Below are 23,932 nucleotides of genomic sequence, written 5' to 3'. Positions count from 1 at the left end.
GTCATCCTTCTTGAGTTTGATGTGTTCTGTACATCAAGGGTAATTCAAGCATTTGGGCTAATATCCGCTAATCAATGAGTGCATACAATGTGTGTTTTTGTGAGATTGTGTTAGCTCAGTCAGGATGATATTTTCCAGTTCCATTCATTTGCCTATGAATTTCATAAGGTCATTGTTTTTGATAGCTGAGTACTATTCCATTGTGTACATGTACAATATTTTCTGTATCCATTCCTCTGTTGAAGGGTATCTGGATTCTTTCCAGCTTCTGGCTATTATAAATAAGGCTGCTATGAACATAGTGGAGCACGTTTCTTTGTTATATTTTGGGGCATCTTTTGGCTATATGCCCAAGAGAGGTATAGCTGGGTTCTCAGGTAGTTCAATGTCCAATTTTCTGAGGAACCTCCAGACTGATTTCCAAAATGGTTGTACCAGTCTTCAATCCCACCAACAATGGAGGAGTGTTCCTCTTTCTCCACATTCTCGCCAGCATTAACTGTCACCTGAATTTTTGATCTTAGCCATCCTCACTGGTGTGATGTGAAATCTCAGGGTTGTTTTGATTTGCATTTCCCTTATGACTAAAGATGTTGAACATTTCTTTAGGTGTTTCTGAGCCATTCAGCATTCCTCAGCTGTGAATTCTTTGTTTCGATCTGAACCCCATTTTTAATAGGGTTATTTGTCTCCCTGCAGTCTAACTTCTTGAGTTCTTTGTATATTTTGGAAATAAGCCTTCTATCAGTTGTAGGATTGGTACAGATCTTTTTCCAATCTGTTGGTTGTTGTTTTATCCTAACAACAGTGTCCTTTGCCTTACAGAAGCTTTGCAGTTTTATGAGATCCCATTCATCAATTTTTGATCTTAGAGCATACGCCATTGGTGTTTTGTTCAGGAAATTTTCTCCAGTGCCCATGTGTTCAAGAACTATATTGAATAAGTAGGGAGAGAGTGGGCATCCTTGTCTAGTCCCTGATTTTAGTGGTATTGCTTCAAGTTTCTCTCCATTTAGTTTAATGTTAGCTACTGGTTTGCTGTATATGGCTTTTACCATGTTTAGGTATGGGTCTTGAATTCCTATTCTTCCCAGGACTTTTATCATGAAGGGTGTTGAAATTTGTCAAATGCTTTCTCAGCATCAAATGAAATGATCAAGTGGTTTTGTTCTTTCAATTTGTTGATATAATGGATTATGTTGATGGTTTTCCATATATTCAACCACCCCTGCATGCCTGGGATGAAGCCTACTTGATCATGGTGGATGATTGTTTTGATGTGCTCTTAGATTCGGTTGGACACATTTTTATTGAGTATTTTTGCATCAATATTCATAAGGGAAATTGGTCTGAAGTTCTCTTTCTTTGTTGGGTCTTTGTGTGGTTTATGTATAAGAGTAATTGTGGCTTTATAGAAGAAATTCAGTAGCGCTCCATCTGTTTCAATTTTGTGGAATAGTTTGCATAGTATTGGTATGAGGTCTTCTATGAAGTTTTGATAGAATTCTGCACTGAACCCATCTGGACCTGGGCTCTTTTTGATTGGGAGACCCTTGATGACTGCATCTATTTCTTTAGGAGTTATGGGGTTGTTTATCTGTTCCTGATTTAACTTTGGTACCTGGTATCTGTCTAGGAAATTGTCCATTTCCTGCAGATTTTCAAGTTTTGTTGAATATAGGCTTTTATACTAGGATCTGATGATTTTTTGAATTTCCTCTGATTCTGTAGTTATGTCTCCCTTTTCATTTCTGATTTTGTTAATTTGGACATACTCTTTGTGTTGTCTTGTTAGTTTGGATAAGGTTTTATCTATCTTGTTGATTTTCTCAAAGAACCAACTTTTGGTTCTGTGGATTCTTTGAATGGTCCTTTTTGTTTCTACTTGGTTGATTTCAGCTCTGAGTTTATTTCCTGCCTTCTACTTCTCCTGGGTGTATTTGCTTCTTTTTGTTCTAGATATTTTAGGTGTGCTGTCAAGCTGCTGATATATGATCTCTCCTGTTTCTTTCTGCAGGCACTCAGAGCTATGAGTTTTCCTCTTAGCACAGCTTTCATTTTGTACCATAAGTTTGGGTTTGTTGCACCACAATTTCTCTTATACGTAAACCACACAAAGACCCAACAAAGAAAGAGAACTTCAGACCAATTTCCCTTATGAATATCAATGCAAAAATACTCAATAAAATTTTTGCAAACCGAATCTAAGAGCACATCAAAACAATCATCCATTATGATCAAGTAGGCTTCATCCTGGGTATGCAAGGATGGTTGAATATATGGAAAACTATAAACGTAATCCACTCTATAAACAAACTGAAAGATAAAATCCATAGGACCATTTCATTAGATGCCGAGCAACCATTTGACAAAATTCAACACCCCTTCCTGATAAAAGTCATGGAAAAAACAGGAATTCAAGGCTCATACCTAAACAAAGTTAAAGCCATATACAGCAAACCAGTAGCTAATATTAAACTAAATGGAGAGAAACGTGAAGCCATCCCACTAAAATCAGGGACTAGAAAAGGCTGACCACTCTCTCCCTACCTATACAATATAGTTCTTGAAGTCCTAGCCAGAGCACTCAGACAACAAATGGAGATCAAAAGGATACAAATTGGAAAAGTAGAAGTCAAAGTATCACTATTTGTAGATGATATGATATGATTTAAGTGATCATAAAAGTTCCACCAGAGAACTACTGAAACTGATAAACACCTTCAGAAAAGTGGCTGGGTACAAAATTAACTCAAATAAATCAGTACCCTATGTCTACACAAAAAAGAAATAAGCTGGGAAAGAAATTATTAAATAACACTTCATAATAGTCCCAAAGAATATAAAATACCTCGGTGTGACTTTAGCCAAGCAAGTAAAAGATCTGTATGATAAGAAATTCAAGCCTCTGAAGAAAGAAATTGAAGAAGACCTCAGAAGATGGAAAGATCTCCCATGCTCATGGATTAGAAAGATTAACATAGTAAAAAATGGACATTTTACCAAAAGCAATCTACAGATTCAACGCAGTCCCCATCAAAATTCCAATAAAATTGTTCAGAGAGTTAGACAGAACAATTTGCAAATTCATCTGGAAAAACAAAAAACCCAGGATAGCTAAAACTATCCTCAACAATAAAACGACTTCCGGGGAAATCACTATCCCTGAACTCGAGCAGTATTACAGTGCAATAGTGATAAAAACTGTATAGTCTTGGTACAGATAAACCAGTAGCATGCAACTGAAGACCCAGAAATGAACCCACACACCCATGGTCACTTGATTTTTGACAAAGGAGCCAAAACCATCCAATCGAAAATAGATTGCATTTTCAGCAAATGGTGCTGGTTCAACTCGAGGTCAGCATGTACAAGAATGCAGATCGACCCATTCTTATCACCCTGTACAAAGTTTAATTCCACGTGGAACAAGGACCTCCACAACAAACCAGATACACTCAAACTAATAGAAGAAAAATTGGGGAAGAACCTTGAACACATGGGCACTGGAGAACATTTCTCGAATAAAACGCCAATGGCTTATGCACTAAGATCAAGAATTGAAAAGTGGGATTTCATAAAACTGCAAAGTTTCTGTAAGGCAAAGGACACTGTTTTTAGGTCAAAACAACAACCAACAGAATGGGAAAAGAACTCTATCAATCCTACAACTGATAGATGACTTATATCTAAAATATACGAAGATATCAAGAAGTTAAACTGCAGGGAGACAAATAACCCTATTAAAAATGGGGTTCAAAGCTAAGCAAAGAATTCACAGCTGATGAATGCCAAATGGCTGAGAAACACCTAAAGAAATGTTCAACATCTTTAGTCATAAGGGAAATGCAAATCAAAACAACCCTGAGATTCCTACTCATGCCAGTCAGAATTGTTAAAATCAAAAACTCCGGCTACATCAGATGCTAGGAAGGAAGTGGAGAAAGAGGAACACACCATTGTTGGTGGGATTGCAGACTGATACAACTGTTCTGGAAATCAGTCTGGAGGTTCCTCAGAAAATTCTACATTGAACTACATGAGGAACCAGCTATACCTCTCTTGGACATATACCCAAAAGATGCCCCCCAAAATAATAAATACACATACTCCACTATGTTCAGAGCAGCCTTATTTATAAGAGCCAGAAGCTAGAAAGAATCCAGATGCCCTTCAACAGAGAAATGCATACATAAAATGTCATACATCTACACAATGGAATATTGTTCAGCTAGCAAAAACAATGACTTCTGCAAATTCATAGGCAAATGGATGGAACTGGAAAATACCATCCTGTGTGAGGTAACACAATTACAGAAAAATACAGATGGTATGTACTCAATGATAAGTGGATATTAGCCCAAATGCTCAAATTACCCTAGATAAACAGAACACATGAAATTCAAGAAGGATCCCCAAAATGGGAATGCTTCACTCCTTCTTTAAAAGGAGAACATGAATACCTTTAGGAGGGAATAAAGAGGGAAAGTTTAGAACAGATGCTGAAGGAACACCCATTCAGAGCCTGCCTCATATGTGGCCCATACATATACAGCCACCAAACTATATAAGATGGATGAAGCAAAGAAGTGCAGGCTGACAGGAAACAGATGTAGATCTCCCCTGAGAGACACAACCAGAATACAGCAAATACATAGGTGAATGCCTGCAGCAAACCACTGAACTGAGAACGGGACCCACGTTGAAGGAATCAGAGAAAGGACTTTTAGAACTTGAAGAGGCTTGAGACCCCATAAGAACAACAATGCCAACCAACCAGAGCTTCCAGGGACTAAGCCACTACCCAAAGATGATACGTGGACTGACCCTGGGCTCCAATTGCTTCGATAGCAATAAATAACCTACTAAGGGCACCAGTGGAAGGGAAGCCCTTGGTCCTGCCAAGACTGAACCCTCAGTGAACGGTATTGTTGGGAGGAGGGTGGCAATGGAGGGAGGATGGAGAGGGGAACACCCTCATAAACGGGGAAGGGGAGGACTTAGGGGGATTTTGGCCTGGAAACCTGGAAAGGTAATAACAATTATAATGTAAATAAAAATACCCAATTTAATAAAGATGGAGAAAAAATATTTCCAAGCTAATGATCCCAAGAAAAGATCTGAAGTAGCCATTCTAATATAGATTAAAATTGACTTTCACCTAGAACTTATCAAAAAAGGTAAGGAGGGACACTTCATATTCATCAAAGAAATTGACACCAAGATGAATTCCCAGTCCTGAATAACTATGATGCAAATGCAAGGGCAACTACATTCAAAAACAAACATTACTAAAGTTAAAAACACACATTGCACCTCACATAATAATACTGGGAGACTTCAACATGCCTCTCTCAGCAGTGGACAGATCATGGAAAGAGAAACTAAACATGGGCACTGAATAACTAAAAGAAGTTATGAACCAAATGTGTTTAACAGATTTCTATAGAACATTTCATCCTAAAAGAATACAATATATCTTCTAGTTGACACCTCATGGTATCTTCTCCAATACTGACAATATAATTGGTCACAAAACATGCCTCGACAGATAGAAGAAGATTGAAATAATACATTGTATCCTATCAGATCAATATAGACTATGGCTGATCTTGAATAAAAACCAAAATGACAGAAAGCCCACATACACATAGAAGCTGAAAAATGCTCTACCCAATGATAACCTGGTCAAGGAAGAAATAAAGAAAGAAATTAAAGACTTTTTAGAATTAAATGAAAATGAATGCACAACATACCCAAATTTATGTAACACAATGAAAGCAGTGAAAGAGGAAAACTCATAGCACTGAGTGCCTCCAAAACAAGCTGGAAAGAGCATACATAAGCAGCTTTACAGCACACCTAAAAGCTCTAGAACAAAAAGAAGCAAATACACTCAGGAATAGTAGAGAGCAGGAAATAATGAAACTCAGGGCTGAAATCAGCTAAGGAGAAACAAAAAGTACTATACAAAGAATAAAGGAAAACATGGGATGGTTCTTTGACAAAATCAGCAAGATAGAAAAAAACTCTTAGACAGACAAGCCAGAGGGCACAGAGAGACTATCCAAATTAACAAAATCAGAAATGAAAAGGGAGACATAAGAAAAGAAAATGTCTAAATTTAAACATCACGAAAATAACTACAAAAGCCTATGTTCAACAAAAATGGAAAATCTGAGGAAATAGACAATTTTCTAGACAGATACCAGGTACCAAAGTTAAATCACATCAAATAAGCCATCGAAACAGTTACACAATGCCTAAGGAAATAGCAGCACTTATTAAAAGTCTCACAACCAGAGAAAGCGCCAGACCAGAAGGTTTTAGTGAAGAATTCTGTCAGACTTTCCTATAAGCCCTAAGACTAATACTGTCCAAACTATTCGCCAAAATAGAAACGGAAGGAAGACTACACAATTCCTTCTATAAAGCAACAATTATTCTTGTGCCTAAACCACATAAAGTCCCAAAAAAGAAAAAGAACTTCAGACCAATTTCCCTTATAACACAAAACTGCTCAGTAAAATTCTCACAAGCAGAATCCAAGAACAGACAAAAATGATTATCTATCACGGTCAAGTATTCCTTCCAGGGATGAAGGAATAGCTCTGTATATGGAAACCCATCAACATAATCCACTAAATAAACAAACTCAAAGAAAAAGCCACATAATCATCTCATTAGATGTTGGGAAATCATTTGGTAAAATTCAACACCACTTCAAGTTAAAAGTCTAGGGAAGGTCAGGAATTCAAGGCCATTACCTAAACATAGTAAAAGCAATATATGGCAAATAAATAGCCAACATCAAGTAAATGGAGACAAACTTCAAGGAATCTGACCAATATCATGGACTAGATAAGGCTGCCAACTCATTGCCTCCTATTCAATATAGTACGTGAAATCCTAGCCAGAGCAATCAGAAAATAAAACGAAGTCAAAGACAATTCAAAATATCACTATTTGCAGATGATATGATAGTATACAACATGACCCCAAAATTTCAACCAGAGAACTCCTAAGCCTGATAAACAACTTCAGCAAAGTGGCTAGATATAAAATTAACTCAAACAAATCAGTAGCCATCCCCTGCTAAAAGGATAAACAGGCTGAGAATGAAATTAGTGAAATGACAGTTTTCACAATAGTCACAATATAAAATTTCTCAGTGTGACTCTAACCAAACAAGTGAAAGATGTCTATGACAAGAATTTCAAATCTCTGATTAAAGAAGTTGAAGAAGATGTCAGAAGATGGAAAGATCTCAGATGTTCATGGATTGACAGGATTAATATTGTAAACGTAGCCATCTTGCCAAAAAGCAATCTACAGATTCAATGAAATCCCTATTAAAATTCCAACTCAGTTCCTCATAAAGATAGAAAGGGCTATTTTTAAATTCATTTGCAATGACAAAAAATCCAGGACAGTGAAAACTATCATCAGCAATAAAAGAACTTCTAGGGCAATCAGCATCCCTGACCTCGGGCTGTATTGCAAAGCAGTAGTGATAAAAATTGCATGGTATTGGAAAAGAGACACACAGATAGATCAGAAGAATAGAATAGAAGACTCATAAATGAACCCACACATCTATGGTCACTTGATTTTTGACAAAGGAACTAAAACCATCAGTGTCAAAAGGATAGCCACAAATGGTGTTTGTTCAACTGGAGAACAGCATATAGAAGAATGTAAATCAATCCATTCTTATTGCTCTGAACAATGCTCAAGTCCAAGTGGATAAAGGATCTCCAAATAAATAAAGGGTGGCCTTAGTGAGGTCTCTTATTAATTGAAGATACAGTGTTGCAAATGACTGGTCTAATATGAGGCCCGTGACCCATGCATAAGAGTGGGAGGAAGGACTGTAGTAGTCAGAGGCATAAAAATCAATCTGGCAGTTCCTGAGAAAATTACATATAATTCTACATGAGGAACGAACTATAGCACTCTTGGGCATATACCTAAAAGATGCTCCAATATATTACAAGGACACATGCTCCACTATGTCTATAGTAGCTTTATTAATAATAGCCAGAAGCTGGAAACAACCAAGATGTCTCTCAAGGGAAGAATGGATACACAAAATATGGTACACTTATACAATAGAGTACCATTCAGGTACTAAAAAAATGACTACAGGTAATTCTTTTTTTTTTTTAATAACTTGAGTATTTCTTATATACATTTCCAGTGTTATTCCCTTTCCCGGTTTCCGGGCAAACATCCCCCTCCCCCCTCCCCTTCCTTATGGGTGTTCCCCTCCCCACCCTCCCCCCATTGCCGCCCTCCCCCCAACAGTCTAGTTCACTGGGGGTTCAGTCTTAGCAGGACCCAGGGCTTCCCCTTCCACTGGTGCTCTTACTAGGATATTCATTGCTACTTATGAGGTCAGAGTCCAGGGTCAGTCCATGTATAGTCTTTAGGTAGTGGCTTAGTCCCTGGAAGCTCTGGTTGCTTGGCATTGTTGGGCATATGGGGTCTCGAGCCCCTTCAAGCTCTTCCAGTTCTTTCTCGACTACAGGTAATTCTTAGGCAAATGGTTGGAACTAGAAAATATTATTTTGAATGAGGTAACACAGTCACTAAAGAACACACATAGTATGTACTCACTGATAAGTGAATATTAGCCCAAAAGACCGCAATGCCCACGACACAACCCACAGACTATATGGAACTTAAAAGGAAGGAAGAGTAGGTGTGGACACTTCAGTCCTTCATAGAGCGGGTACTGGACAATTTCAGGAAGTGGACGGAGGGGCCACCTGGGAGGAAGAGAACAGGAGAGGAAAAAAGGTGGGCAGAATCAGGCACTGAAAGAGACAGGAGAGAGAAACAGAGGGTCAGGAGATACAGTAGCAATATGTAGCAGTGGGGGATGAAGAAATGGGGTAGAGAGTGGAGGGTCTAAGATACCCTTGAGGGACTCAACAGTGATGACTTTAGCCAAAAGGCACAGGGAAGGGGAGATAGAACCTGTTGAGACCACTTTCAGTAGATAGGCACAACCCCCATTTGATGTAAAGTGCCATCCACCCATCACAAGGTTTTTAACACATTAATATTCCTGTTCAAAGGAAGAACAGGGACAAAAAATGGAGCAGAGACTGAAGGAAGGACCATGGGGGGACAATCTCATCTGGGTATTTATTCTGTCTGCAGACACCAATCTTGACACTGTTGCTGTTGACAAGAGGCAAATGCTAACAGGAACCTGGTCTAGCTGTTAACTGGGAGGTTCAGCCAGCAACTGATCAGTGCAGATGTAGAAGCTTGGAGCCAACCATCACACTGAGCTCCAGGCCTCTGGTAGGGGAGACAGCAGAAGGGATGGGGTAGCAGAGGGGGATTGCAGCCCCATAGGAAGAGCAACATCAGCTATCCAGACTACCTAGTGCTCCCAGGAATTATAGCACCAAGGGGTGTACAGGGAAGGATCCACGGCTCCAGATACATATATGGCTAAGTATGGCCTTACCTGACATCAATGGGGGAAAGCCAGAGGTACTGGGGAGATTTGATGCCCCAGCATAAGAGGATGCTGGAATGGTGGGGCAGGAGTGGGTGGATGGGGTGGGAAGCACCCTAATGTAGGCAAAGCTGAGAGGGGAGATGGTAGATGGCATGGGTGTGGTATAGTGAGTTAACTGGCAAGGGAGATATCATTTGAAGTGTAAACAAATGGAATAATTAATTTTCTGTGCCCAGGACCTTAATGAACTGGCCAAACAGCTCCCTGCACCAATATCCCATGGGGGAGAGAGTTGGACATTCAGAAGTGTGGATACTTCTGAGAAGTGAGAGGAGAAGATCCTCTGCCCACAGTCCAGACCCAAGAGAATTGCACAGTGCCATCTGTGGCCACTGGGTGCAAGAACCTATAGGAGCAATTAGGGGCAGGACCCTTTAATTCCTGCCCACGCCTAGAGCTGGAAGACAGTCCCAGAAGCGCCACCACAGTTAAGAGCAGACATAAGACCCACTTTTCTGCTACCAAGTGACCTGCTTGGTGGATTCAGGATACACAGAGGCAGAATTCCTTGGGGTCAGAGCCCTTCCTGTTTTTGGCTCTGCCCGGAAGTGAACTGGTAACATCCCACAGTTTCATGCACCCAAATCCCATGGGAAAAAGTTCTTACTAGCACAAATACCAAGTGGTCAGTCCTAAAAGCACATGTATACAAAAAAAAATCATCATGAGAACACAGCCTAGATAATCAACTATTCAGAGCTCATAACAGTTCACATAGATGGAAGCAAAGACCAAATGGGTCTGCATTAGGTCCTCTGCATACATGATGTGGTTGCATAGCTTAGTGTTTTGAGGACTCCTAACAGGAGGAGTCTGGGTATCTCTGCCTCAGTTGTCTACTCTTTGGACCATTTTCCTCTTCCTTGTCGAGTCGAACCTTGATATGACGATTTGTGGCTAATCTTGTCACACCTTTTTATACCAAGTTGGCTTGATATCCCTAGAAGGCCTGCTATTTTCTGAAGGGAAATGAAAGAACAATGGATCTGGGGAAGAATAATGGTTCCTTCAAGAGGAACTTGAAGAAGTGGAATGTTGGGGGAGGGGCTGTAGTGAGGAGATGCTATATGAAGAAAGAATAAATCAAAGGAAAAAGCACTAAGAGTCTTTTGTCAGTATTGTTGAAAGCAAATCTTGACACAACCTGCATGTTTATTCCTCCCTGTGAGTTGTCTTCATTATATTTGTCTACAGAGTGCTTCAGTTCCTCATCAGCATTTATATGTTTCAAACACAAATACTGCTAGTGGCTATACTTAACATTAAGGAAAAAAAAGCTTTCTTACTAATCTCCCATTCACATTCCCGTTTATATTAGTTAAAGGGGAAGATAGTGTGTGCATGAATAGTTGGATGTTTGAGAAGAGAGTCATGGGGGTTGGGGATTTAGCTCAGTGGTAGAGCGCTTGCCTAGGAAGCGCAAGGCCCTGGGTTCGGTCCCCAGCTCCAAAAAAAAAAAAAAAAAAAAAAAAAAAAAAAAAAAAACAGTTGAGAAGAGAGTCATATCTATGTAAAGGCCAGAAGTAAAACTTTTACTAGTACTGTTTCTTTTAGAAACATCTTGTCTTGTTTTGCGAGACAGTTTATCTCCCTAGTACGGCTATTAATCTAATATGGGTGACCAGGAAACCCAAGGGATCCTCCTGTGCCTGCCTCTCAAACCCTGGTATAACGAGCACATGCATTGACTTTGAGACATGCACTGAAGATGAAGGTTGGGTCTTCAGACTTGAATGAAAAGGGCAACAGGGGGAACCTGTTCCTCCCCAGAACTGCCACTTTACATGCTCTGTTATCATTATATGGAACAACATGATATATTGAGAATCTAGTGTTTTGGTTTTAGCCTGAATTGTAAGGAAACACTGAACAAAGGCAACTCAATCAAAAGATCTTATTTTTGAGAACATAAAGAAGATAAATTTTTGTGAATTACCAGTGCTACAGCTAAACCACAGTAAGAACTCAAATTTAGATCTACATAGGTACATGAGATGGGGAGACTGTTACAGAGAATAGGGAAGTGCAGATATATGTGAGCAGTGACTCCAGAAACTGGAAAATGCAATATGGATATTTCTTGAATCTTGAAGAATATAGGAGTTATTTGAAGGGAGAAAATACAACACATCAGGAGCCAGGCAATTTGATCTCTTTAGAGAGGAATGAAGCACAGCTCATAAAATGGTGGTAGAGAGGCAAATCCATGGAAAACTGGAGTTGTATCAATATCCTTTGGTTGAAGTACAGATTTCAGCTTAAAGTTCTGTAAAATTGTGGTCAGGAATAAAAATAACTCCATGCGGGCTAGGCCCTCTCCTGCACACATCCGTTTTCCTAGGAGGGAAATGCCAAAAAAGGTAATTATTCCTTGTATACGGTGTTGACCTGAGATGTATTGCACTGGTACAAAAAATACAAGGGGATAACAGTAACTACTGAGTTAAAGCATACATTTTTTAGATTAATGGATGGCTAAAGGAAAAAACATTTTAGACAAAAAGAGTCATTTTTCAAACTAACATATGATATCAAAGAATACATCATACAAAAGTACTAGTCAGCTAGATGGATGTTATGATCTTACCTATATTCAAAGCACCAGGAAAGTTGTGGAGGGGGCGGTTTTTAATTTTTTCATAAAGAACATAAAACTAAGGTAGCACACACACTTAGAAATGTACTTTATATCCACTGTTCATACCCTGAATTTGGGAGAGGGGAACCCTGGGCCACGGCAGGGCATGATGGCATATCTACAATATTTTCATCAAACTAAGGTGATCTGAAAATTTTTCAAAAGAGAGAAAATTTCCTGTTCAATTGGTTAAGAAACTTCAATGAAATGATCTCCATGTTCTTTTGAATATTATTTGTGACCTATACCCTTTGAGTAAGCTAGACATTTTAATGAGAATGCTGCTCTATGTTTTGTACAAAATGTAGTGTGTGAAAGAGCAAGGTATGAACTTTTCCCAGTATCCCTCTGGCCTGGGGATATGTGATAATCTCACATGCATTAACTATACTGTATTGGCATGAAGTAATCACTCCTCTGTTTCCTGTATATGTTTTAGGCCCCTTGGTGCTTTTCTATGTTTTAGGAGACATAGCTTATTATCCAGTCTGGAGGTGAGTAAGAGCAAAGAAGGAATTTAATTTTGAAGAAGTCTCCATTTTCATGGGGAGTAAGTAAAATGTTAGTGAAGTTTAGTTTCTAGAATGGTATCCTTGGTATTTCTGTAATGTACCTAAAGGAAGAAAGCAAATTCCCTATACTCTAGGTTTCTCGATTTATGAACAACTGATAAACAATCACAACACTCATTTTCATACCCTGACAAAGAAGGTGATCATATCAAGGACAGTGCATACACAATGAAAATTATGCTCCTTATCATGCAGATGCAAATCTATCAGCACATGTGGAGTCACACTCTAAGTCCCCACGGTTCTGCATGTCACTGGAACCATGGAAATGAGTTTCTATTACCTGCTGAGAAAGGCATGAAATAGTCACTTTTCTTAAACTTTCCATTCCCATCTAAAAAGTGGCCAGGGTCAAATATCTCTGGGTCGGGGAATTCCTTGCTGTCATGCAGCACTGATGAGAGTGATGTTATTATTGTTGTTCCCTGTAATGACACACAGAAGAGTAACAAACAAGCAAGTTACAAAAATTCATGACTTATAAGGAAAATAGTAAATAACATAGTTCAATCTTCTGGTCCATAGGTAAGATTAAGTTTAAAGAATATCGGGTATATTTATGGCAGAGAAAGCATAGGAAGAGTATGAGAACTGTGACAGTGATGTTACTAAAGTGCCTTCAGATCAATTTTAGGTCAGTACTTCAGTAGTGAAATCATCATCTCTAGCAGAATTTTAAGCAAGCTGCTTGGGAAAGGGATCATATCCAAACTCCTTCTAGATCTGTGCGATCTGGCTGTAATACAGATATGCCTTAAATTCCAGGAGACAAAGGCAAGCAAACCTCTGAGTTCAAGACCAGTATTGCATAGAGCAAGTTTCACTTAAACCAAAGCATAGGTCCAGGAATGGTAGCATTCACCCTTAATCCCAGCACTCAGGAGAGAGAGACATATAAATCTCTGACTTCCATTCAATTAGTTCCATTAGTTCAGTGATCTAAAAGACAGGAGAAAGGAGTGGAGTTCATGGTAGTTCATTTTGTGGAGTTCAGCAGCAGTTTTTAACAGGGGCAGATTTACAAAGACAGGTTTCAAGGAGAACAAGTTAGACACAAGTAAAGGCAGAATGACTCAGACAATATGAAAGAGTCCAAAGATTAGAATAGATTGCCAGAGTTAGTTTGATACCCAGCAGAGGAGGAATTGGGTGAGAATCTGAGAGAAGTCAGATTGAATCAGTCAGCTTGGAGAGAAGTTTGGGCCAAAAGAACTGAGTTAAACCAGCCAACCAGAGTTCAAAAAGAACTAGAAAGGATGTGCTCATTTAGCAGTAAACCTAGATGACAACTTCATCAGATGAATAAAATTTACCTTTCCAAAGTTCATATCAAAAACATTATTCATCACAACCAGACTGGTTAAATCCAGAAATGCTGGGATGACCCTACCCAAAAGAAGAAAACACTTCTCATACTCATGAGAAAAATGTATACTTACTTAGGTCATACAGCTCAAAGATACAAATGCTACATATTTTCTCTATCTTGAGAGTCCTGGTTAAAATATTTGTGTGTTTTAGGCTTTTTAACTTAGGGTATATGTGGAGGCTAGATAGCTAAATGCAGGTTATTGTCAGTGGAAATGCATGGGGGTAGTAGAATACATGTTAAATGAAAGTAGAAAGGACAATACTGGGGGCAGGATTCAAAGAGGTAGTAAAGTTATATGAAAGGGAAAGTTGGCAATAAAAATGAAGGCTTAAACAAAATATGATGTATGTAAGAAGCTATGTGGAAACCTACATAGCATTCCCAATGGGAAACTCACAGTCCAAGGGAAAAAATATGTAATAAAGGGGTATAATTGAATGTGTATACTATCAAAGAACAGGGCAAGTATGATAGAAGTGATAAGTTTAAGCATGGATAGAGAAATAAGGAAAAGAAAAAAATAAGGATTAAGGATTCAATCATATCCTCAATCTCAAGGGAACACCGTGAATGGGGAGAAAAAATATAGGAATCAAAGGTAAAGTGTGACTGAGAAGACTGGAGCACATAGCACAGATGTGCAGCAGAGAAAAGGAAAACTTACCTTGGGTATTAGGTAGTTCCTGAACTTAATGTCACAGGTCACCGCATGTGGCAGGTTGGTAGGAATGAGGTCAATGAACCTCTGAACCTCATGAATCATGGCATCTGTGTAGGGCATGCGGCTCCTGTCCTGCATGCAAGGGCTGCGATGTTTGCCAACCACACGATCAATCTCTTCCTGGACTTTAGCTGGTTGGTCACAGTAGAAGTGTTGAAATGGGAAAGAAGTAAACTGTTTATCACAATGCATGACTACATGATGCACAAAAGTAGCATTACAAATGCATTTTATATCCAGGAGTACATTAAGACATGCAGATATGCTATATATAGATGCATACCACTATCTCACTAATAGCTGTTACAATACATCACTATGTATTATTATAATAACAAGAACAAAAGGATTAAGTAAATACTTCAAATAGCATAACAACATAAATAACATCATATCATACTCTGATAAAGATAATTAGAAATCAAACATTGAATTTTTGTCAAAAATATATCTTAAAATATCTTTAGTGTGTGTGTGTGTGTGTGTGTGTGTGTGTGTGAGAGAGAGAGAGAGAGAGAGAGAGAGAGAGAGAGAGGGAGGGAGGGAGAGAGAGAGAGAGAGAGAGAGAGAGAGAGAGAGAGAAATTTGGTGGGATATAATGTTCATAATAGGTCACCATCAAAGTCAACAAGTGCTTCTGAAGTATAACCATATTTGTAAATAATTAATGTTTGCTATGCAGCCAATTACATAACATATCTTCTGTTGTGAAAAATGAAAAACATGAATTACAGTTATATTCCATATACTAAAAGACAGCTTCAAAAAGACAACACAAGCATCACACTTTCTGTTACTTCATGAACAATGTGTTGGATTTCAGAATTAGTTATTCCAATTTTCACTGTGAGATTCATTGACAGTATATAAATATGATTCTCCATCATGAAAAATTTGATTATCTTCTACTAGTACTAGTCATTTATATTTAGTTTGTAATATTCCATTTTATGAGTTTAAAATTGTTTCTAAGTATTTAAATTCATAGCTCTTGAAATAAAAGCTCAGTTGATGTAGGCATCAGACCACATATTACTTCTCCTTTTTCCTCATCTTTGTTCATGAATACAGGATCCACATGGTAAAAACAGAATAGAGATATCTATAGGTCGTGTGTCCAGAAACCTAGCCCTTATCTTATCTTTCTATGTGGGCTGTTCTGATTCCTGGAGCCCATGACTTCCTTGACCCTGATTCAGAGGAGTAGATAAAAATATTCTCAGGTGTTTCATTAAGAAAAGACACATTTCTACGAATACTGGAGTCCAGGCTTACATTTTTGCTCAGCAGTCTCAAGGCAAGTGTTTACATGTGACTCAGGGATCTTTCTAGAGGATGTCATGCTTATATTTAGTCTGATGTTCTGAAACTCTGTGACTGTTTCTTGGATTAGTGGTTTCATTCTCTTCACATTGCAGAGTATTTAGAATGATTTATTAAGGTGATAGATAACACACACACACACACACACACACACACACACACACACAGTTACTAACTTAACTAAGAGGTAGATCTTGCCACTAAAATTCACAAGCAAATTAGAGAAAGGTGCTCTGATCCTCTCATTTCTGGAACTGGAACATGGTAACTCTTCCCCTTTCATCCCTGTAGATTGCTCTTTCTCTGTCAGCCACTAAAGATCTTTGAATACAGGGCTACTTAGGCTGACTCTTTAAAAGCAACTCTGTCTTCTTCCATGGGGGACACTTAGTCACTGCAGGACTGTGGGTAGAAAGGGAGCCCAAGCAAGAAGAGACCCCTTTTATAAACCTTTTATAACCCTATGTTGGCTCCTTATTGTTTTCAATCGACATCCATACTGTAACTGTAGAAATGTAGCTTACATGTTCATCTGATATCTATGTTACAGTGTCATATTCCCTGCCCCATTTTTCTTTGTTCCTCATTACACTGTTGTATTTAAGTATTTTTGTGAAGCTCTTAATCATGTGCCATTTTCCATTTCTCCTACCCTTTAATTATTAATTATTATTCATATTTTTGCTAGAGTCACTTTAATGTAAATTACATAAAATTGAGAGGTGAACTTCATATATGATAAAATATTGAATGTATTTAAAAGTAACTTTTGAGTTGGCACACTCAGGTGCTTTCTCCAGGGTACACACTCCCCTTTAAGAGGAAACAGAGGGAGACCCGGTGAGAGAGAGACCCAACCGCCTGGTCAGGTGGGCACTCCTGAGGCTGCAGAGCGGAAGAGACCACCAACACTGCTCACCCCTGCCCACATCCCTGGCCCAAGAGGAAACTGTATAAGGCCTCTGGGCTCCCGTGGGGGAGGGCCCAGGAGCGGCAGGACCCCTGCGCCTGAGACACCTCCGAAACCTGAAAGAAACAGACCGGATAAACAGTTCTCTGCACCCAAATCCCGTGGGAGGGAGAGCTAAACCTTCAGAGAGGCAGACAAGCCTGGGAAACCAGAAGAGACTGCACTCTGCACACATTACTGATTCCAGAGGAAAACACCAAATGCCATCTGGAACCCTGGTGCCCGGAAGCTCCGGAAAGGGTGGCACAGATCTTCCTGGTTGCGGCCGCCACAGAGAGCTCATAAACAACACCCCACGAGCAAACTTGAGCCTCAGGACCACAGGTAAGACCAAATTTTCTGCTGCAAGAAAGCTGCCTGGTGAACTCAAGACACAGGCCCACAGGAACAGCTGAAGACCTGTAGAGAGGAAAAACTACACGCCCGAAAGCAGAACACTCTGTCCCCATAACTGACTGAAAAAGAGGAAAACAGGTCTACAGCACTCCTGACACACAGGCTTATAGGACAGTCTAGCCACTGTCAGAAATAGCAGAACAAAGTAACACTAGAGATAATCTGATGGCGAGAGGCAAGCGCAGGAACCCAAGCAACAGAAACCAAGACTACATGGCACCATCGGAGCCCAATTCTCCCACCAAAACAAACATGGAATATCCAAACACACCAGAAAAGCAAGATCTAGTTTCAAAATTATATTTGATCATGATGCTGGAGGACTTCAAGAAAGACATGAACACACTTAGGGAAACACAGGAAAACATTAATAAACAAGTAGAAGCCTACAGAGAGGAATCGCAAAAATCCCTGAAAGAATTCCAGGAAAACACAATCAAACAGTTGAAGGAATTAAAAATGGAAATAGAAGCAATCAAGAAAGAACACATGGAAACAACCCTGGATATAGAAAACCAAAAGAAGAGACAAGGAGCTGTAGATACAAGCTTCACCAACAGAATACAAGAGATGGAAGAGAGAATCTCAGGAGCAGAAGATTCCATAGAAATCATTGACTCAACTGTCAAAGATAATGTAAAGCAGAAAAAGCTACTGGTCCAAAACATACAGGAAATCCAGGACTCAATGAGAAGATCAAACCTAAGGATAATAGGTATAGAAGAGAGTGAAGACTCCCAGCTCAAAGGACCAGTAAATATCTTCAACAAAATCATAGAAGAAAACTTCCCTAACCTAAAAAAAGAGATACCCATAGACATACAAGAAGCCTACAGAACTCCAAATAGATTGGACCAGAAAAGAAACACCTCCCGTCACATAATTGTCAAAACACCAAACGCACAAAATAAAGAAAGAATATTAAAAGCAGTAAGGGAAAAAGGTCAAGTAACATATAAAGGGAGACCTATCAGAATCACACCAGACTTCTCGCCAGAAACTCTGAAGGCCAGAAGATCCTGGACTGATGTCATACAGACCCTAAGAGAACACAAATGCCAGCCCAGGTTACTGTATCCAGCAAAACTCTCAATTAACATTGATGGAGAAACCAAGATATTCCATGACAAAACCAAATTTACACAATATCTTTCTACAAATCCAGCACTACAAAGGATAATAAATGGTAAAGCCCAACATAAGGAGGCAGGCTATACCCTAGAAGAAGCAAGAAACTAATCGTCTTGGCAACAAAACAAAGAGAATGAAAGCACACAAACATAACCTATCATCCAAATATGAATATAAAGGGAAACAATAATCACTATTCCTTAATATCTCTCAATATCAATGGCTTCAACTCCCCAATAAAAAGACAGAGATTAACAAACTGGATACGCAACGAGGACCCTGCATTCTGCTGCCTACAGGAAACACACCTCAGAGACAAAGACAGACACTACCTCAGAGTGAAAGGCTGGAAAACAACTTTCCAAGCAAATGGCCAGGGGAAGCAAGCTGGAGTAGCCATTCTAATATCAAATAAAATCAATTTCCAACTAAAAGTCATCAAAAAAGATAAGGAAGGACACTTCATATTCATCAAAGGAAAAATCCACCAAGATGAACTCTCAATCCTAAATATCTATGCCCCAAATACAAGGGCACCTACATACGTAAAAGAAACCTTACTAAAGCTCAAAACACACATTGCACCTCACACAATAATAGTGGGAGATTTCAACACCCCACTCTCATCAATGGACAGATCATGGAAACAGAAATTAAACAGTGATGTTGACAGACTAAGAGAAGTCATGAGCCAAATGGACTTAACGGATATTTATAGAACATTCTATCCTAAAGCAAAAGGATATACCTTCTTCACAGCTCCTCATGGTACTTTCTCCAAAATTGACCATATAATTGGTCAAAAAACGGGCCTCAACAGGTACAGAAAGATAGAAATAATCCCATGCGTGCTATCGGACCACCACGGCCTAAAACTGGTCTTCAATAACAATAAGGGAAGAATGCCCACATATACGTGGAAATTGAACAATGCTCTACTCAATGATAACCTGGTCAAAGAAGAAATAAAGAAAGAAATTAAAAACTTTTTAGAATTTAATGAAAATGAAGATACAACATACTCAAACTTATGGGACACAATGAAAGCTGTGCTAAGAGGAAAACTAATAGCGCTGAGTGCCTGCAGAAAGAAACAGGAAAGAGCATATGTCAGCAGCTTGACAGAACACCTAAAAGGTCTATAACAAAAAGAAGCAAATACACCCAGGAGGAGTAGAAGGCAGGAAATAATCAAACTCAGAGCTGAAATCAACCAAGTAGAAACAAAAAGGACCATAGAAAGAATCAACAGAATCAAAAGTTGGTTCTTTGAGAAAATCAACAAGATAGATAAACCCTTAGCCAGACTAACGAGAGGACACAGAGAGTGCATCCAAATTAACAAAATCAGAAATGAAAAGGGAGACATAACTACAGATTCAGAGGAAATTCAAAAAATCATCAGATCTTACTATAAAAACCTATATTCAACAAAATTTGAAAATCTTCAGGAAATGGACAATTTCCTAGACAGATACCAGGTATCGAAGTTAAATCAGGAACAGATAAACCAGTTAAACAACCCCATAACTCCTAAGGAAATAGAAGCAGTCATTAAAGGTCTCCCAACCAAAAAGAGCCCAGGTCCAGACGGGTTTAGTGCAGAATTCTATCAAACCTTCATAGAAGACCTCATACCAATATTACCCAAACTATTCCACAAAATTGAAACAGATGGAGCACTACCAAATTCCTTCTACGAAGCCACAATTACTCTTATACCTAAACCACACAAAGACACAACAAAGAAAGAGAACTTCAGACCAATTTCTCTTATGAATATCGACGCAAAAATACTCAATAAAATTCTGGCAAACCGAATTCAAGAGCACATCAAAACAATCATCCACCATGATCAAGTAGGCTTCATCCCAGGCATGCAGGTATGGTTTAATATACGGAAAACCATCAACGTGATCCATTATATAAGCAAACTGAAAGAACAGAACCACATGATCATTTCATTAGATGCTGAGAATGCATGTGACAAAATTCAACACCCCTTCATGATAAAAGTCCTGGAAAGAATAGGAATTCAAGGCCCATACCTAAACATAGTAAAAGCCATATACAGCAAACCAGTTGCTAACATTAAACTAAATGGAGAGAAACTTGAAGCAATCCCACTAAAATCAGGGACTAGACAAGGCTGCCCACTCTCTCCCTACTTATTCAATATAGTTCTTGAAGTTCTAGCCAGAGCAATCAGACAACAAAAGGAGATCAAGGGGATACAGATCGGAAAAGAAGAGGTCAAAATATCACTATTTGCAGATGACATGATAGTATATTTAAGTAAATCCCAAAAGTTCCACCAGAGAACTACTAAAGCTGATAAACAACTTCAGCAAAGTGGCTGGGTATAAAATTAACTCAAATAAATCAGTTGCCTTCCTCTATACAAAAGAGAAACAAGCCGAGAAAGAAATTAGGGAAACGACACCCTTCATAATAGACCCAAATAATATAAAGTACCTCGGTGTGACTTTAACCAAGCAAGTAAAAGATCTGTACAATAAGAACTTCAAGACACTGAGGAAAGAAATTGAAGAAGACCTCAGAAGATGGAAAGATCTCCCATGCTCATGGATTGGCAGGATTAATATAGTAAAAATGGCCATTTTACCAAAAGCAATCTACAGATTCAATGCAATCCCCATCAAAATACCAATCCAATTCTTCAAAGAGTTAGACAGAACAATTTGTAAATTCATCTGGAATAACAAAAAACCCAGGATAGCTAAAGCTATCCTCAACAATAAAAGGACTTCAGGGGGAATCACTATCCCTGAACTCAAGCAGTATTACAGAGCAATAGTGATAAAAACTGCATGGTATTGGTACAGAGACAGACAGATAGACCAATGGAATAGAATTGAAGACCCAGAAATGAACCCACACACCTATGGTCACTTGATTTTTGACAAAGGAGCCAAAACCATCCAATGGAAAAAAGATAGCATTTTCAGCAAATGGTGCTGGTTCAACTGGAGGGCAACATGTAGAAGAATGCAGATCAATCCATGCTTATCACCCTGTACAAAGCTTAAGTCCAAGTGGATCAAGGACCTCCACATCAAACCAGACACACTCAAACTAATAGAAGAAAAACTAGGGAAGCATCTGGAACACATGGGCACTGGAAAAAATTTCCTGAACAAAACACCAATGGCTTATGCTCTAAGATTAAGAATCGCCAAATGGGATCTCATAAAACTGCAAAGCTTCTGTAAGGCAAAGGACACTGTGGTTAGGACAAAACGGCAACCAACAGATTGGGAAAAGATCTTTACCAATCCTACAACAGATAGAGGCCTTATATCCAAAATATACAAAGAACTCAAGAAGTTAGACCGCAGGGAAACAAATAACCCTATTAAAAAATGGGGTTCAGAGCTAAACAAAGAATTCACAGCTGAGGAATGCCGAATGGCTGAGAAACACCTAAAGAAATGTTCAACATCTTTAGTCATAAGGGAAATGCAAATCAAAACAACCCTGAGATTTCACCTCACACCAGTGCGATTGGCTAAGATGAAAAACTCAGGTGACAGCAGATGCTGGCGAGGATGTGGAGAAAGAGGAACACTCCTCCATTGTTGGTGGGATTGCAGACTGGTAAAACCATTCTGGAAATCAGTCTGGAGGTTCCTTTGAAAATTGGACATTGAACTGCCTGAGGATCCAGCTATACCTCTCTTGGGCATATACCCAAAAGATGCCTCAACATATAAAAGACACGTGCTCCACTATGTTCATCGCAGCCTTATTTATAATAGCCAGAAGCTGGAAAGAACCCAGATGCCCTTCAACAGAGGAATGGATACAGAAAATATGGTACATCTACACAATGGAATATTACTCAGCTATCAAAAACAACGGCTTTATGAAATTTGTAGGCAAATGGTTGGAACTGGAAAACATCATCCTGAGTGAGCTAACCCAATCACAGAAAGACATACATGGTAAGCACTCATTGATAAGTGGCTATTAGCCCAAATGCTTGAATTACCCTAGATCCCTAGAACAAATGAAACTCAAGACGGATGATCAATATGTGAATGCTTCACTCCTTCTTTAAATGAGGAAAAAGAATACCCTTGGCAGGGAAGGGAGAGGCAAAGATTAAAACAGAGACTGAAGGAACACCCATTCTGAGCCTGCCCCACATGTGGTCCATACATATACAGCCACCCAATTAGACAAGATGGATGAAGCAAAGAAGTGCAGACCGACAGGAGCCAGATGTAGATCGCTACTGAGAGACACAGCCAGAATACAGCAAATACAGAGGCGAATGCCAGCAGCAAACCACTGAACTGAGAATAGGTCCCCTATTGAAGGAATCAGAGAAAGAACTGGAAGAGCTTGAAGGGGCTCGAGACCCCAAAAGTACAACAATGCCAAGCAACCAGAGCTTCCAGGGACTAAGCCACTACCTAAAGACTATACGTGGACTGACCCTGGACTCTGACCCCATAGGTAGCAATGAATATCCTAGTAAGAGCACCAGTCGAAGGGGAAGCCCTGGGTCCTGCTAAGACTGAACCCCCAGTGAACTAGTCTATGGGGGGAGGGCGGCAATGGGGGGAGGGTTGGGAGGGGAACACCCATAAGGTAGGGGAGGGGGGAGGGGGATGTTTGCCCGGAAACCGGGAAAGGGAATAACACTCGAAATGTATATAAGAAATACTCGGGAAGTCCCACACCCGCGGATCCCGGCCCGCAGCAGCTCTCTGCTCCCAGACCCGGTGAGAGAGAGACCCAACCCCCTGGTCAGGTGGGCACTCCTGAGGCTGCAGAGCAGAAGAGACCACCAACACTGCTCACCCCTATCCACATCCCTGGCCCAAGAGGAAACTGTATAAGGCCTTTGGGCTCCCGTGGGGGAGGGCCCAGGAGCAGCAGGACCCCTGCCAGAGACACCGCCAGACCCTGAAGGAAACAGACCGGATAAACAGTTCTCTGCACCCAAATCCCGTGGGAGGGAGAGCTAAACCTTCAGAGAGGCAGACAAGCCTGGGAAACCAGAAGAGACTGCTCCCTGCACACACATCTCGGACGCCAGAGGAAAAAGCCAAAGACCATCTGGAACCCTGGTGCACTGAAGCTCCCGGAAGGGGCGGCACAGGTCTTCCTGGTTGCTGCCGCTGCAGAGAGCCCCTGGGCAGCACCCCACGAGCGAACCTGAGCCTCGGGACCACAGGTAAGACCAAATTTTCTGCTGCAAGAAAGCTGCCTGGTGAACTCAAGACACAGGCCCACAGGAAC

General features: G+C 39.8%; 1 protein-coding gene across 9 annotated transcripts in view; it reads right to left on the bottom strand.

The window, feature by feature from the left end:
* Nucleotides 1–8,308: 8,308 nt before the first annotated feature.
* LOC100911718 (cytochrome P450 2C6-like) overlaps nt 8,309–23,932 on the bottom strand; it is a 46,589-nt gene continuing 30,965 nt past the window's right edge. For 8 of the 9 annotated variants that reach the window (XR_015687271.1, XR_015687295.1, XR_015687252.1 and 5 more), the window contains 3 exons: nt 14,785–14,972; nt 13,032–13,173; nt 11,419–11,875 (listed from right to left, as the gene is read on the bottom strand). Coding sequence is in view for 3 of the 9 variants with exons in the window: in XM_087659851.1 (XP_087515977.1) it covers nt 11,694–11,875; nt 13,032–13,173; nt 14,785–14,972 (512 nt within the window). In the remaining 6 variants the exon portion in view is untranslated. 9 annotated transcript variants of the gene reach the window in all.

The sequence above is a fragment of the Rattus norvegicus genome, chromosome 1 (genome assembly GCF_021556685.1).
Source record: "Rattus norvegicus strain SHRSP/BbbUtx chromosome 1, alternate assembly SHRSP_T2T, whole genome shotgun sequence".
NCBI lineage: Eukaryota > Metazoa > Chordata > Mammalia > Rodentia > Muridae > Rattus > Rattus norvegicus.
The sequence above is the reverse complement of the archived record's forward strand: the minus strand, read 5'-3'. Positions and strand labels throughout refer to the sequence as shown.